This window comes from Colobus angolensis, unplaced genomic scaffold (genome assembly GCF_000951035.1).
Source record: "Colobus angolensis palliatus isolate OR3802 unplaced genomic scaffold, Cang.pa_1.0 Scaffold390, whole genome shotgun sequence".
Classification (NCBI taxonomy): Eukaryota; Metazoa; Chordata; class Mammalia; order Primates; family Cercopithecidae; genus Colobus; species Colobus angolensis.
In genome coordinates this window covers 1528241-1544917 of record NW_012117266.1, presented here as the reverse complement: position 1 = coordinate 1544917, position 16677 = coordinate 1528241, and the positions used below count along the sequence as shown (strand labels likewise).

The 16677-nt window shown below is 36.8% G+C and overlaps 1 protein-coding gene across 1 annotated transcript; it reads right to left on the bottom strand.

The window, feature by feature from the left end:
- Positions 1–2524: 2524 nt before the first annotated feature.
- On the bottom strand, positions 2525–2991 carry LOC105520979 (keratin-associated protein 6-1-like). Its single transcript, XM_011954987.1, has one exon. It carries the CDS (start codon positions 2969–2971, stop codon positions 2777–2779), a length of 195 nt encoding a protein of 64 aa, XP_011810377.1. The 5' UTR covers positions 2972–2991; the 3' UTR covers positions 2525–2776.
- Between the last annotated feature and the right edge of the window lie 13686 nt (positions 2992–16677).

The following is a 16677-nucleotide window of genomic DNA, read 5'->3' as shown; positions in this document are numbered from 1 at the left end:
GTGGGAGTGTAAATTAGTTCAATCATTGTGGAAGACTTCAGTGATTCCCAGAAGACCTAAAGATAGAACTACTATTTGACGCAGCAATACCATTACTGGGTATATACCCAAATGGCTATAAACCATTATATTATGAAGACACATGCATGGATATGTTCATTACAACATTATGCACAATAGCAAAGACATGGAATCAACATGAATGCCCATCAATGACAGACTAGATAAAGAAAATGTGGTACACATACACCATGGGATACTATACAGCCATAAAAACGAAGGGGATCATGCCCTTTGCAGGGACATGAATAGAGGTGGAGGCCATTATCCTCAGCAAACTAACTCAGGAACAGAAAACCAAACACCACATGTTCTCACTTACAAGTGGGAGCTAAATGATGAGAACACATGGACACATAGAGGGCACACAATGGGACTACCAGAAGGTAGAAGGAGAGAGAGCAGCAGGAAAAATAACTAATGGGTACTACACTTATTATATGGGTGATGAAATAATCTGTACAACAAACCCCTGTGACACAAATTTACCTAAGTAGCAAAACTGCATGTGTACCCTGAACCTAAAATAAAAGTGTTTTTTTGTTTGTTTGTTTGTTTTGTTTTGTTTTGATTTGCTGGAGTGCAGTGGTGCAATCTCAGCTCACTGCAAGCTCCGACTCCCAGGCTGAAGTGATTCTCCTGCCTCAGCCTCCCAAGAAGCTGGGATTACAGGCACGCACCATCACATCCAACTAATTTTTGTATTTTTAGGAGAGAAGGGGTTTCACCATCTTGGCCAGGATTATCTCAATCTCCTGACCTCATGATCTGCCCGCCTCGGCCTCCCAAAGTGCTGGGATTACAGGCGTGAGCCATTGCACCCAGCCAAAGTTTTTTTTAAAAATGACTTTAAGGGACAGAGTTTTTAAATGAAAAATAAAAATAAAAATTAACAACAAAAAAAGCCCAAACCCAGATGATTTCTGAGGAGACTTCTACCAAATATTTAAAGACAAAACAATCCCAATATTGTATAAATTGTCAAAGAGCACTTAAAATGTAGGACAACTTCCTAATTCCTTTTATGAAGGGTGTATAATAGTCCCCCCTTATCCGAAAGGATAAGTTCCAAAATGCCCAGTGAAGGCTTGAAACCATGATAGTAACAAAGCCTATATATAGTATGTTTTTTCCATATACATACATACCTGTGATAAAGTTTAATTTACAAAACAGTCACAATATGAGATTAACAACAATATCTAATAATAAAAGGAACACATAACAATTACTGTTAAAAACAAGTTATGCAAATACGGTCTTTCTCTCTCCCCTCCCATCTCTCTCTCTCTCTCAGAATATTTTAATATTTTCTCACAGTGGTTGATCTTGGAAAACTGAAACTGCAGAAACTGAAATTATGGTTAAGGAAAAACTACTGTATGCATTGAATTTGCAGTGAGAAGAATCAACATACCCCGTGATTCCTGCCTCCAGATGTCAATACTCTTGTGTAAGCCCCTCCCTGTGAGTGAGGGCGAGACCTGTTGCTTTTAGCCAATAGAATATGGTGAATGTTTATGATTATGTGTGCTTATGTGATTATGTTCCATAACACTGTAGTACCCATCTTGCTGGAGTCCCTTGCTGGTTTTGAAAAAACAAGCAATTATGTTTCGAAACCTCTTTGACGAGGAACTGTGAGCATCCTTTTGGAGCTGAGGGTAGCCTCCAAAAGACAGCTTCAAGGCACTGCAACAAATGGCCAGCAAGAAAATGAGCCCTTTAATCCCACAATCGCAAGGAACTGAATTCTGCTAACAACGGCATGACCTTGGAAATGGGTCCTTCCCCACCTAAGCCCTGGGTACAACCACAGCCCCATCTAACATCCTGAATTGCAGCCTCGTGACACTTTGAAGCTTCTCGGTTTATACCTGAAATAGTGTTTTTATTTAATTATTATGGCCCACCATGCAGGCCAAATAGCTTTATAACCTATTACTAGCTTAGAGTATACTAGATTGTAAAACTATTCCTTCAGTTATGTCTCATTAAAAAATAGTTTCTTTAAAATGGAAGATTCAACGTGAAGGATATAGTAATAAGCATTTATTTATTTTAAGAGATATTGACAAGAAGGCTTGGGAAAATTAATTTTTTTCTTTGTTATGTGACAGACAGCAGGCAATGCATAACCCAACATATAAATGATATCTACTTAATTTAGTGTTGAGAGTTACCCAGCACAACATATATTCTTCCCCTAGAAGCACAGGAGGAAACTGAAGTTTATTAAAAGGGTTACTTTTCTAAAACAATTGAACTTTGAATTGGTAAAGAAATCTCTCTAGAAATTGTAACAAAAAATCTCTCCCAAAAAACTTAATTGTTAGCTTTCATGCAAACTGAAACAAAAACTATTGGTAAGAAATTTTAAATATTAAATGATTGACATAAACACCAGGTTTCCCTTCTGGATTAAAAGTGTTTATTAGGTGAATAGAGAAAAAAGTTCCAGCATAAAAGTCATCAAGGCAGGTGCTGTGACACCATCATTCTGATGAAAGGAGAACTGACTGGTGAATTTTACCTTATCCCATTTCATGATGGAAATGCAAGATATTTGTAGGTTAGATGGTAGTTCAACAACAGACCATATTAGACTTCCCTTGCAGGATATCATCACTCAAGGGAAAATCTCAGAACATATGGGCTTCAGAATTAGTGAATCTCAATATCACAGGATAGAGGGTGAGAGTTTCCCATGGCATCCTCAATAATAGTAGCCAGAGCCAGAGCCGCATCCATAGCCACAGCCACAGAGGGAACGGGAGCCATAGCCATAGCCATGGCCCAGTCTGCGGAAGCCACAGCCACAGCAGGAGCCATAGCCACGGCCCAGGCCTCCATAGCCACAGCACCCATAGCCACTGGTGCCATAGTAGTTTCCGTAGTAGCTGCCACACATGGTGTTGGTTGTGGAAGTTGTCCTTGGGTAGGAGGAAGTGTAGGTGACTTCAGTATGAACACTTCCCCTGCAGAGGGCCTTTTATATGCCTCACTGTGGGTGGGAACCACACACAAGTCACGCCATTGGCTAATTTGAAGGACCAGCGTGAGTAATTTGTTGACTCTTGGTTTTCAGTCGTGGCCTTGTGGCATTTAGAACATTTTCTATTGTTTAGCCACATCTGAAACATTTGTGCATCTTTAATGAGCATCAACTGTCTGATCTTTAAAACTCTACTCACACCAGACATTCAAATTACCATTTTCCAACTAGCCTTTATGGCAAGAAACAGCATTTTAGTAAACAAACTGACCTGTTCTAAACAACCAATAATTTTGCCTTATTTTTGTTGACATTCAATAGGTCATGGTAATCTCCCTTGAACTTGAGTTTCTCCATCTCTTTCCTGCTGCTCCAAACCCATTGTTTTCCTTTAGGAATTCTTCTCACTTTCACATGAGAGATGGTTTTCTATTAAAAGCCAAAAAGCATCACTCAGCTTCCAGAGACTGTTGACACAAAGCCAATAGTTTGAATTTCTGAAATACTAGGCATAAGAAAACTATACTTTTCTTTCTCACATCAATATTTTCTTTTGTGACTCTGTTTTAAAAGAACAGAGTTCTTTCCCATAGTTTCAAATTTGTCATCAATGAGATTTCATTTTATTTATAAAATTGTATTTTTGTAAAAATTTTCCTGAAATTTGAAGACATTTGTCATATTTGTGTTCTGGCTCAAACATGAGTATAGGTATTTTCATATTTAAGACAATAACACTGGCAGAAGTATCTTTTCATGCAAACTAGTATATTTCCACCATCGAACAAGAAGTCTTTGGCAAAATATGAGACTATGAGGAACATGTTACTATAGCCTAATCTTTTTTTCAAAGCAGTGAAAATCTGAGCTAAATTGAATGATTAGGTCAAGTAGCCCTCCAGACTTACATTCTTAGTAAGATGACTTTATAAGAGTGAGTTGAATATAGTAAATAAGAGTCAGATATCTGCAATAAGCTTTCCAAGCTCAAATTTTGCCTCTACTATCCATAGCTGTCTGACCACTGTTAACTACATGCTCCAGCTGCCCCATCTGCAAATGGGATTGTAATAATGATACCAACCCCACAAGGAAATTTTGAGAATCAAATCTTTTGATATGTATCAGACACTTAGAATAGTGTTTGCTTCATAGTAGGAACCAGAATACTAGAATAAATTTTGCTGTCTTTACTTATTTCATCCCATCCCTGTTTTTCTGGATAGAAGCTTCAGTAGAGAGTTGATCAACTGAATAAGAGAACTCAGGCATGCTTAAGTTCTCATTTAAGGGCATTATGTCCTTCAAGCTGAAGGGAAGAGAAGCTCTGCCTTGAGGATGTACATCTAAAAATAGAGAAAGTCACATCCTGGTTTTACTGAGAAGGGGCAAGTCCTACCGAGTTCCCCAAGAAACATAGCACAAGCAGGTGGAGATACAATGATTGGTTCTCACCCAGGTGGATCTGAGTGGAGACTCACTGATTTCCTTACTACAACCAAAGACTTTTCTGGCTGTAGAGCCCCAAGGATGTAACACTTCATGCCAGGTAATGTATTGAACAGAGTTTTATTTTTATGGCAATGGAAAATGGCAATATGTGTTATGCCATCCACAGGTGTCAGTGCAGAACAGGTGTGGTACTCCTGAAAACAAATAGCATACCTCTGCACATCGATGCGCATCTCAGGCAGAGAATGAGGAGTGGTAATGTCTTTATTGCAGTTGTATTTTAATACTGACAACCAGAAAGTGATTGAATTTTGTTGAGTTTACCTGGAAGGGACAAGAATAAATGTTTTGCCATTTAGTGGAAATAATGAATCAAGACAGAATTTGGTATAACAGTAAAATAAAGTGTATTTGTACATGTGTAAAGTTGTATCTTGTAAAAATGTTACCCGAATTGTGTATTTAAAGTGAGATAAACTGTTCTATCTCCGAAGAAATATTGGGCAATATTACAGATCTCATACTAGAAAGACTTGCCCCTTAGGCACATCTATCCCCCCAAAGCCATGCAGACAGACTTCTTCAACTGCAACTGGTAGATGAATATGAGGGAATTAACAAACCAAAACCAATTTGAATCAGATGAGATTTGCATAGTTTCTACTATTTCATAGAATCTCATCATGAAATTTTAGTATGTGCTCTCAGGATAAAAGGATTTTAAAACCAGGTTTAAAAAAATGTATCATTCAAATCACATTCTTTGATAGTGAAAATCTTGACACAACAATAGAGGAATCCTAACTATGAAGGCTTCACTATGCCTAATGAAGTAAGAGATTTATGAGAGTGTTGCCTCGGCGGTGTTAGTGGTCAACCCAAAATAATTCATAATAAGAGCATCATTGCCTGTGATTTGCCACACCTACTACTGAGGAAGTATAAAAGATCTGTGAAGATGGACATGTTCAAATTCAAGAACATCCTCTTCTACACCTGAACCATCCATTTCTGACACCATGATTGACTATACCAACTACTATGGTGGCTATGGGTATGGTGGGCTTGGCTGTGGCTATGGCTGTGGCTATCGTGGCTATGGAGGCTACGGAAATGGCTGCTGCCACCCATCTTGTTATGGAAGATACTGGTCATATGGTTTCTACTGAACAATTCTAGAGCTCACCAGATTTGTATGCTTGTGAAATTTGGATTCTCAGGCTGCACTTGTTCATCTGATCCTGTGTCTTCAAATTAGCAGCAACCTAAATCTAGGCTGTTATCAAAGAACTACAGATGTTATCTTTCTCTGGTTCTGTTGTGCAGGATGATAAAGAACATGTTTTAAAATGCAATTAAATTTTCCCTTTGATTAAGTCCTTTAAATAAATTTAGTCTGTTTGCAAATATAGTGTGTTTTCACATTTATTATGTGCATTGTCAAATTTGCATGTGGATGATGGTAAGATGGAAACCTATGCATAATTACTATCCCAAGGGGTTGACACTACATCTTATTTCATTTTCTTATTTTTTGTCCCTCTCTATATATCTCATACTGTTTAAAACTGACCTTCCATAGGGACATAGTTGATTGCTTTCCCTTCAAATTCTACTTCTAGCTTGAAAAGCTACACACCTAAGTCTGGTGGCTGCATGCTGCTGACTGTCTGTCCTTGTTTCTCCAGAGCACATAGAAACACACACGCATTTTAAGTTGTGGCTTCCATTAGTTTTCCAAGCTGTCTGCCTTCTGGTAGCTTCATTACTATGAAGCCTCTCAGCTTCCTGATGTTGTTGATATAGATCTTATATCCAGCGTGGAATGGCATACAGGAAGTGCTGTGCCATGTCCAGGAACCTGGATGTCTTTATAGGAAATCCGTTTATGATAGGAGATTTTGATAATGAAGTTCATTTCATATTTCATTGCATTCATGCCAACAGCTCCTAAACTATTCAAGGCATGCTGCTATACTGGGAGACAGCATTTTTTCTTGAATATTCAAAATTGTTTCTGTTGTAACATTACTAAATTTTATCTAGTCGTATACTTTATAAAATTCTGGTATTTGTGTACTATTTGTACCTGGTAACAGAATATTCTAATTGGGTTTTACATTTTTCCAAATGAAAGAGTTTCAGTGAGTTTTGACCACATTGTATGAAAATCAAACTTCTCAGTTAATCTGTAAAAATAAACTATTGACATTAAGGAAACTAGATTTATTAGGGAAATTTAAAAAACAAATTACACAACTAGATAATGGGATTAAAAGTTTGTATCATGATTTAATGAATACAGCAAACAATATATCTTTTCCAGTAATTAGAATAAAATGAATTTGAAACCAGAACTCCAAATCTATGCCTTGCCAGGTCTTAAACCAAAATTTTCTAAAATATCAAAACATACCAAAAATAATATATTTACCATTATAAATATTGTATATGTGTTATTGTTAATGATTATGAGTAATTAACACAGGTATAAAATTTATAAATAAATGGTTGAAATTGGAAATGCAGGTTTAAAATATTTACAGTATAGTTTTCTCATCTCACAGTTTGAAGATCACTGCTCTCGACCAAAGTTTCTCAAGGTGTGGTCTAGGGACACATGTGGGAACCAAAGACCCTTTTGAGGTCTCAATAAGGGCAAAATTATTTTCATAATACATTTTTCATTTTTACTGCCATACATTCATGAATGAATAGTGAAATTTTCCAGCTATATGCATGTTATCACAACAGACTAAATGCAAAATCAGATATAAGAAGCTGTCTTCCATTAAGCCAGACATTAAAGAGATTGACAAAACATGGAAAACATTCCACCACTCCTAAGAAGTTTCTGGTTTAAAAAATATGTTTCTAAAAATACAAAATTATTACTTATTTTGAAATGAATTAACTCATATTTTAAAATCATCAATTTTAATTTTAAAAGAAGGTGAATATCAGTAAACATAACACATAAACAAAGGCTTTTCACGATCCTCAGTAAATTTATTTTATGATCGAAGAGTTTGAAAATCATTACTCCAAAGAAACTAATCCTATCCACCACTATTTCTTGGAGGTAGGTTACTTGAGGCAGTAGCATGCCTGAAATATTTTGGTTTAAATCCTCAAATATGGGAGTTACTTAATTAGGAAATAATACTATGCTCTGACTCTCTGTGCATTGGTTTTAAAAAGTATGGTTCAAATAATAGATACATATTCTAACAAGGATTTTAAAAGAAAGGTGATGAAGTCATCAATACCTCAAATATAAGAACTCAAGTGACTAATCCCACTTAAAATTCACTTTCTAGAGGCAATTAATGTGTATGGAATAAATGAGGTTCTTTTCAAAGACAATAATATAGCCCATGGCTTTCTTTTCTTATATTTGCTGCCATCGTTCCCAGGGATATATTTAATTTTTAAGGGGAAACACTGTCTAAAGTTTGGTTCCTAGTAGAATTTTCCCATTCCTTTTTCTATATTGTTGTATTGGTTAGGAGTAGAATTTATTGCAAGTGATAGATATAGTATACATTTTAAGAATGTGTTTCTCTCTCACATAATTAGAGTCTGGATCTAAGTCATCTCTAGCTGGTTTCTAGTCCTCAGTGACCCAGACTCATTCTAAATCATTGCTTCATCATACATAAGACGTGACCTTCATCTTCATAGTCAAAGATGGTGGCATTTATGTCCTAAGGAAGAAGACCAAGAAGTACACAAAGAAGATGGTAGACTCCATGCAACTTGAATCTTAAGGAAGGATCCATAAAGCCATGATATAATACCTCAAATTTTATGCATTGTTCAGAACTTCATCACATGACTAGAGTGGATTTCAAAGAAGCTTGGGAAATTTAGAGGATTTTTTTCCTAAGTTGATCATTCCCAGCATAAAAAAAAAAACTATTATATTCAAAGAAGGGGAGAATAGTGATAACAAAGCAACTATTCATCTTTATTACCGTTAGAGTAATAAAGTTTGAGTAATACCGTTAGAGTCCATCAAGTTTGGCAAAGAATATTGGTAACCAGCATAGTACTATAATGAGCATCTCAGGTCAGTTATATCAAAACATCGTAATAAAATTCTTTTTAATATATAAGCATCTTTTAAAATATGCATATATATTTATGCATGTCCACTTGCTTGTTACTGTGTTTTAGTGCGTGATCTTCTTTAGGCAATAAGAGATGCACTCCATGTTTTATTTTTTTTAAATAACAACATCTATTGGTTTTAAGTTTGTCAGAAAAAGCACCAAACTATTAAATTTAAATGTTTAAGCTACAAGTTGGAGCAGGAAGTCCTCTAGGGCAAGCTTAGTACTTAGATGTGTGTTTACTTAGATGTGTGTACTTAGTACTCATCTTAGTCCTTAGATGTGTGCCCTTATTTGTTTACAACAAATATTCTTTATTCCCCCAGGTGGCTGCTATGTGGATCCACTACCCGATTTCACATATTTATTTTCCACTGTCTCAAAAACACTTTCCTGGAGAAGTTCAAAGACAACATCAAAACAAATGTGAAAATATGGGGACCCGAGAGGTGAGATGTGGGAGATCTCACACCATTACTTTGATTCCTAAAGAAATGTTTACAGCGATCTCACACAGAAACAAAGTCATGCTAACAAATAAATAAAACTCTCCAGAAAAAAAAAATACATATGTGACTTTATATTAGCATTTTATTGCAAATGTGGTCAGTTCACTGTTAATAATCAATAGAAAATATTATTTGGGATGAAAAGTTGTTTACCTGAAGGAAATAAATTGTGTGATTTACAAGATATTTTACTTCAGATAACTTTCCACTTGTATCACTTCCTCACTCAAATAAATATACTTCCAGTTTCTGACTGCATATTTGACTAGCCAGTAGAAATCATTACAAGTAAATTAAAAAAATTGGATCAAAGGGCTTGCATATTGTTAACATTTTAAGGAACGTGAGTTTAGACTTTAATGACAAAAAAAAAGAGTGAGAAGATCACCAAGACACAGGAAGCATCTTCTAATTAAGGGCATGTAATACTATTATTGAGTTCAGACAAAATAGTTACATTTTTTATAAATATATCTGCACTTATTGAAAGAAATTTTGTCAAGTTTTATTACGCAGCTTTCTCTGAAATATGAAACCAAACTGCCTCATACACTATTGAGGGTGTATAAAATTTCATTTGCAGATGGTGACATTCAAATTGAGAAAAATAATTCCCTGATCCACAGCTGAAACATCCACTTCTGAACATCATGTCCTATTACAGCCATCTTTCTGGTGACCTGGGCTGCGGCTGTGGCTGTGGCTATGGGAAGCACTGTGTCTGTGGCTGAGTAAGGCAGGTGCAGACATGGCTGCCACCCATCTTACTCTGCCAGGTAATGACACCATGGATTCCACTGAGGAACACCCAGAGTAGTTCAGTCTACTGCACTCCTCCACCTTGATTTCCTGATTCTGTTTCTATAATTTTTCACGTGAGTAATTATATTTGCTATACAAACTCCGACAGCTCATCCCGGTGAACCTGAAGAACACAAAGTTCAAACCTGTCATGCTTCTGAATTCATGAAAAAAGCCAAAAATGTGTCAAAAATTATAGATAAGTTTTATCTTTAATATTGTGCTACAGATAAATTTCTTTTATATTTTCAATCAGTATCTTTCATATGAAAAATGTTTAAATTCTATTTTAATGGATTGTTTTCTCATGTTCAGGATGGTTCTACTTTATTCACATTAATTTGTATAGAACTTTGAGAAACTGCTTTTGGGCACTGCCTTTCATGCAATTCTGAGATGACACTGTTTCAAAAGAGATAAGAATATAACCATCAGTCCATTATAATAACGTGGGTATAAAAGCTACTTTCAAATGTACCTACAGGCAGCATTATTACTATACATAAGCAAGCTAAATGTCATTTCACACAATAATAGTCCCATTTCCTGTTAACATATGCTAGGGCTATCTTTCTAAAATCTCACAGCTAGGTTATATCATTCAGATCTGTGCCTTCAGGTGGATAGAAATTGTCCATTCTGCTTTCCACGCTTCTTGCTGCTCCTCTCAGTTCTATAGCAAAAGAGGACAACACATATCTCAGGTCTGCCTTTCACTTACATTGGGATATATTAACCTTGTTCATCCAATTTCTAATTTAAAGAAAACAAAATTGCTTTTCTGAATTATTCTAGTTTTTTTTTTTTTTTTTTTCCCGAGACAGAGTTTCGCTCTTGTTGTCCAGGCTGGAGTGCACTGGTGAGATGTCGGCTCACTGCAATCTTCACCTCCTAGGTTCAAGCAATCCTCCTGCCTCAGCCTCCCAAGTAGCCGGCTAATTTTTTGTATTTTTAGTAGAGACTGGGTTTCACCATGTTGGCCAGGCTAGTCTTGATCTCCTGATCTCAGGTAATCCTCCTACCTTGGCCTCCCAAAGTGCTGGGATTATAGGCATGAGCCACAGCACCTGGCCTTAATTATTCTAGCTTTCTTCTCCAAGCCAACATAATAAGGAATAGGAATCTCCAATTCATAAAACATCAGTGACGAGCAATGTTTCTCAACATCCTATGTATGAGTCACACAATATTCTTAAATATCAACACACGTGATGCAAGCACTTCAGATAGTTCCAAGAAAAGTATTCATTATTTTTAAAACTTTTAATGGCATGATGTGGGAAATGTATTTTTTCCCACATTTTAAGAAGCCCTATTTTACCACATCAACAACTGATTAAAAATATCCTCCTCCAGTGTTTTATCTGATACAGTGGATTTTTCTCAAAGTTTCTTGCCTAACTGACACATTATCAAATGATGAATAATAAAAAACACATTATTCCACACACTCTCATTGACAAAGGGTCATAGCTCTGCAGCTAGAATAGTTGCCGCCTAGTAAATATTTTGAATAAATAAATTAATGACAATGAATCATGTTGAAAATTTCATGTCTTGCTAGAATTTCTTATTTTTTATAGCACAATGTGGAAGTAGGAATGAACTATCATGAGTCTTGAGATACAAGTAACGTTATTTTGCTCAGAGAATATTGGCAGTCTGTATGCTCTGTGTGGAGTACTCAGGATAGACCATAGCTTTTGCATAAGAGGAAATATGGACATTCCCAGTGTCTCACTCATCTGTATTATGACTGTGAATTATATGCACAAATTATATGCATCCCTGTTTGACCATTCTGTTAAGCAGATCAAAACCATTTCTTCCAAATGGAATACAATAACTGCTTAATACATGATGTATATATGTATTACTTCAGCCATATTTAGCTATGCTATCCTTCAAGCAATTCCATGTGAATATCATTGTGTAGCTATGTTTCAGTCAACTAGACGCATCACTGTGTCCCCTTCTATTCGCTTTTTCAAATTCACCTCTTTTGCTTCTTACATCTGCTATCCAGCCTGTCAGTGAGAAGTACTTCAAATGCTGTTCATCGTAAAGCCTAATCTGATTCATAGTTTGTTCTTAGACAGAATCTAAGCTCTTTCATTAGAGAGATGTTCTACGGGCTGAGAGTAGTGGCTGATGCCTGTAATCCCAGCACTTTGGGAGGCTGAGTCAGGCAGATCACCTGAGGTCAGGAGTTGGAGACCAGCCTGGCCAACACGGTGCAACCCCATCTCTATTAAAAATACAAAACTTAGCAGGGCGTGGTGGTCCACACCTGTAATCCCACGTACTCTAGGAGGCTAAGACAGGAGAATTGCTTGAATCTGAGAGGCGGAGGTTGCAGTGAGCCAACACCGTGCCACTGCACTCCAACCTGGGCAACAGAGTGAGACTGTGTCTGGAAAAAAAAGGAAAAAAGAGAGAAGTGTTCACTCTCTGCATTAGGCACCTGCTTCATCCAGTTGCCTTCTGGACAGAATTCGAAACTCTGTAATTATGTGTTCCTTGTGTCCATTTTCAACTGCTTTATGCAAATACCTCACTCCATGGTATGTACAACACTGTGCCTGTTTCCCAATACCAGGGGAGAGCTCCCACTACCTCGAGGACAGCAAAGCTCATCACAATGCCAGTACTAGCAATAAAAGTCCAAACACTTCTACCCACCGCACCTTGGTATCAGAGTTGCCAAGGGAACCACAACAGCATCAAGCACAGGATGGAGCAACACTTTTACTCACATCAGAAGAGACAAGGTGAGATCAGCTCCAACAGCATGTGCCCATCCCTCATAGCTAGCGGGTCCCCAGGTTGCCACACAAGACAATGAGACTATGCACACTCCTCTGGAGCCATGGTAAAAGGACCCCTCCTCATCACCCATGGAGCCTGGGATACTGAAAGCTAGAGCATGTCTTGCCTGAGAGCTATTGATTTACTATCTTAGGCACACACTGAGCTTGAAACAGGGAATACATCCCCACACAAGATTATAAACCTGGACAAATTTACATAGGTTTTTTTTTTTTTTTTTTTTTTTTAGTTGGAGTCTCTCTCTGTTTCCCAGGCTGGAGTGCAGTGGTGCGATATCGGCTCAGACCCATTTTTACAGGGTTAAGTGGGAATCAAAAGACTGCATGCAAGTGACCAGCTTTCCCCACACACCAGATCACCAGGAAAACTGTAGACATTGGGAACTGTGTTAGGCCATTTTTGCATTGCTACAAAGGAATATCTAAGACTGCATAACTTGTAAGAAAAGGGGTTTCATCATCTCATGGTTCTGCAGGCTGTACAGGAAGCACAGTGGCATCTGTTTCGATGGGGGGTGCCTCAGGAAGCTTCCAATCTTGGCAAAAGGTGAAGGGGCAGCAGGCACATCATGTGTCAAAAGCAGGAGCAAATGCAGAACAGAGAAGTGCCAGATACTTTCAAATGACCAGCTTTCATGAGCACTCACTATCATACTATCACAAAGACAGCAGCAAACCATAAGGAATCTGCCTCCGTGATCCAGACACCTCCTATCAGGCCCCACCTCCAGCAATGGGTATTATAATTCAATATGAGATTTGGGTGGGAACACATAGCCGAACCACATCATTCCATCCCTGGCCTCCCCCAAATCTCATATCCTTCTCACATTGCAAAATATAATTATGTCTTCCCAACAGACCCTCTAAGTCTTAACTCCAAAGTCTCATCTGAGACAAGGCAAATCCCTTGCGCCTATGAGCATGTAAAATTTTTAAAAAGTTATCTGCTTCTTGTATTTTTAGTAGAGACGGGGTTTCACCATGTTAGCCAGGCTGGTCTTGAACTTCTGACCTCGTGATCTGCCTGCCTCGGCTTCCCAAAGTGCTGCTGTGAGCCACCATGGCCGGCCAAGCTATGGATTCTACTAAGAAACTTCTAGAGAAACCCCAGGACTCCTTTCCTTGTGTTACCCGACTCCATATTCTGTGTCTTCTCTTTTTAGAATACTGATTATCTCATCTTAGGCTACTTTGGGAAGAGATAATAGTTTTAATTCTACATCCATCATCTAAATTGAACATAATAATCTGGAATAACTTACTTTATAAAAGAAACGTTTTCTCTTCATACTGTATTACAATTATTGCTCCACATACATTTTAGTTTAACATCCTTCATGTGAGAAAAATTTTTGTGTTAGTTTTCAATAAAATCTTCTGCATTTACAACACTGCTTTTTAAACACTACTTTGTTAGATCTGTTACATGCACATGTGTGTGTGAGAGAGTATTATTGTGACAAAAATATTGCTTACATGCTGAGAAACTAAAAATTCAAAGGCTTAAAATTAGTTATTTCTAAATGAAACTTGCTTTTGATGAACCTGCAATTACTGCAGCCTTGCCTATCTGATCATAAAATATTATTATATATATGCTAAGTTTTTACCTAATGAATAGACACCCACAACAGCATCCCTATTTCCAATCACTGTATTCTATGTACCTTGGTCTTTGGCTGCTTTCTTGTACACCACATTTGAATATTTAGGACTGTGACTGTATTTGGAATTTTCATTTCACATTATTCTAAATGATCCTCTTCTATTTCCTAGCATATATATTTAAGCCACATCCCATATCTAATCATCACACACAAAGTGGGTCTGAACATTCTTTTTGTCTTTGAGAATCTCTGGAAAGTATCACCCTTTACCATATCAGCACATCAACCATACAAAATGAGATCACTGCTTTCTGGGAACTGTGGTTTTGAGTTTTACGTTTCCAATTTCTCTTTTGAAGATATACATACAAACTTACTTTTATATTGAATACAGCTTTCCCTCAGACTCTACTTAAAGAAAAAATATCAGTTATATTATTTCTACATCATTCCCTTTAGGATTCCTTTTGATTTAACATTATATGTTATTGTGACCTTTGTTTGAAATTATAAGCTTTTGCTCAAATGATTGATAGAGGTACAGCAACTTTGAAATATCAATATGTCTCATGTTGCAGACATTATTCTTTAAAAACAATATGTGTGTCCAAGCAACTCTTTCAAAGTTGCAAATTTATATGAATTTCTTAAACAAGGTTATGGTATTAAGGACATTTGTGATTTGCCCTAAAGTATTAGAAATCATGCCCCTTTTTCTCAGCTTATAAATTATTTTAATCTATCTTTCCTTCTGGGATAAAGCAATTTTCTCAAATGGCATTCTACACATATCCTAGGCTATCTTATAAGAGAGAAATTAAACAGTAGTCAGGGCACAATACCATTGACAGAATTCACATGGTTCAGTACTGAGGACAGCCCCCAGCCACAGTAAAGATTTTAGTTTTTTTGTTTTTTTTTTGATAAATGAATGAAAAATTAATTAATTGAAAAAGTTTATAAACTTTTGTTAAGGTTTTATATGATTTCCATACTTTTAAAATTAAAAACATGTGCGAAAACATGACTATTAAGATGTTCACACATTTATCTCGTTCCAGAGCCCCAGTGCCCAAATTATTTTATTCTGTCCAAATGGTACTATTCACATCTTTCCCAGGGTAAGCTCAGAGGGAAAGATAAATTCACTAGAAGTGGAAAGTGAGGAGGAGTTTGTACCCCATCGTCCTTCACCCTATACTAGGGCCATGAATACGTGGAAAACAAATACTCTATACCAAACCCTCTGATGTTTCTGATGAAAACATTGGATTGTAAACTTAAGACTGCCTAACAAAATAAAACAAATTACTTTTAATGTGTGGTTTTTCATCCAATTGCTCACATGTTTCTGTACAATTTGCGTTTAAAGAATTGCTTCAGTAGATTTCATGAAAATACAATTTTGTAAATAAAATGAAATCTCATCATTTCCATTTTCTGGTAATAGTTTCAGAAGATAAATTTGAAACCATGAAGAAAATATTTGGTGTTTTAAAAGTAGTCAGAAAAAGGAACATTAAAACTATTGGAAGGATAGTTTTAATGGAAGGATAGTTTTAATGGAAGGATAGTTTTAAAGGAAAATTTATTGGAAGGAAAAGTCCAGTGAATTTGGTAACATCCAATTTTAAGTATTGGCTTTCTGTTGATAGTCTCATGAAGCCACGTGATATCTTTTGCCTTGTAGTAGTAAATAATTAATCATGTAAAAATGAGGATAATCTCTCAAGGGAAAAAAAAGGTGGAAGGGATTGATGTAGCAGGGAAGAGATGAAGAAGGTCAAGCTCAAAGAAGATTATCATGACTTGCTGAATATCAGCACAAACAATAAACTTATGTCAACTCTACTGCTTGTCATGAGTCTACTCGTCAGCTGGGAAGTTTTCTGTTCATGGACGACTCCACTTATATCTCTCCTGTTAGCCACAGATTAAGTAGCCAGTGCTCTAAGCTAGGGGAATCCCTCATATGTTTGAGGTTTTCCTGGCTGGAGGCTTAGGTGTCTGTTTCCTCTCATGTGGTCTGTTATTCTCTAGGAGGTTTAGCAAGAGTTGTTCTCATGGAGGCTGTGGAAGGATTCCAAAATAGTGAGGAGAAAAGCTTAAGATCTCCCGAGGTCTATTCTAGAAGCTGCCACTTCCAATGTATTTTATTGGCCAAAACAAATCTCAAGACCAGCAGGGATTTAAGCAGTGAAAACAGGCTGCAGTCCTTGTTAGGAGAAGCTGTTAAATCATACGGCAAGGTGCCTAGATACAAGGAAGAATGAAGAATTTACATTATTTTAGTAAGTAACCTACAAC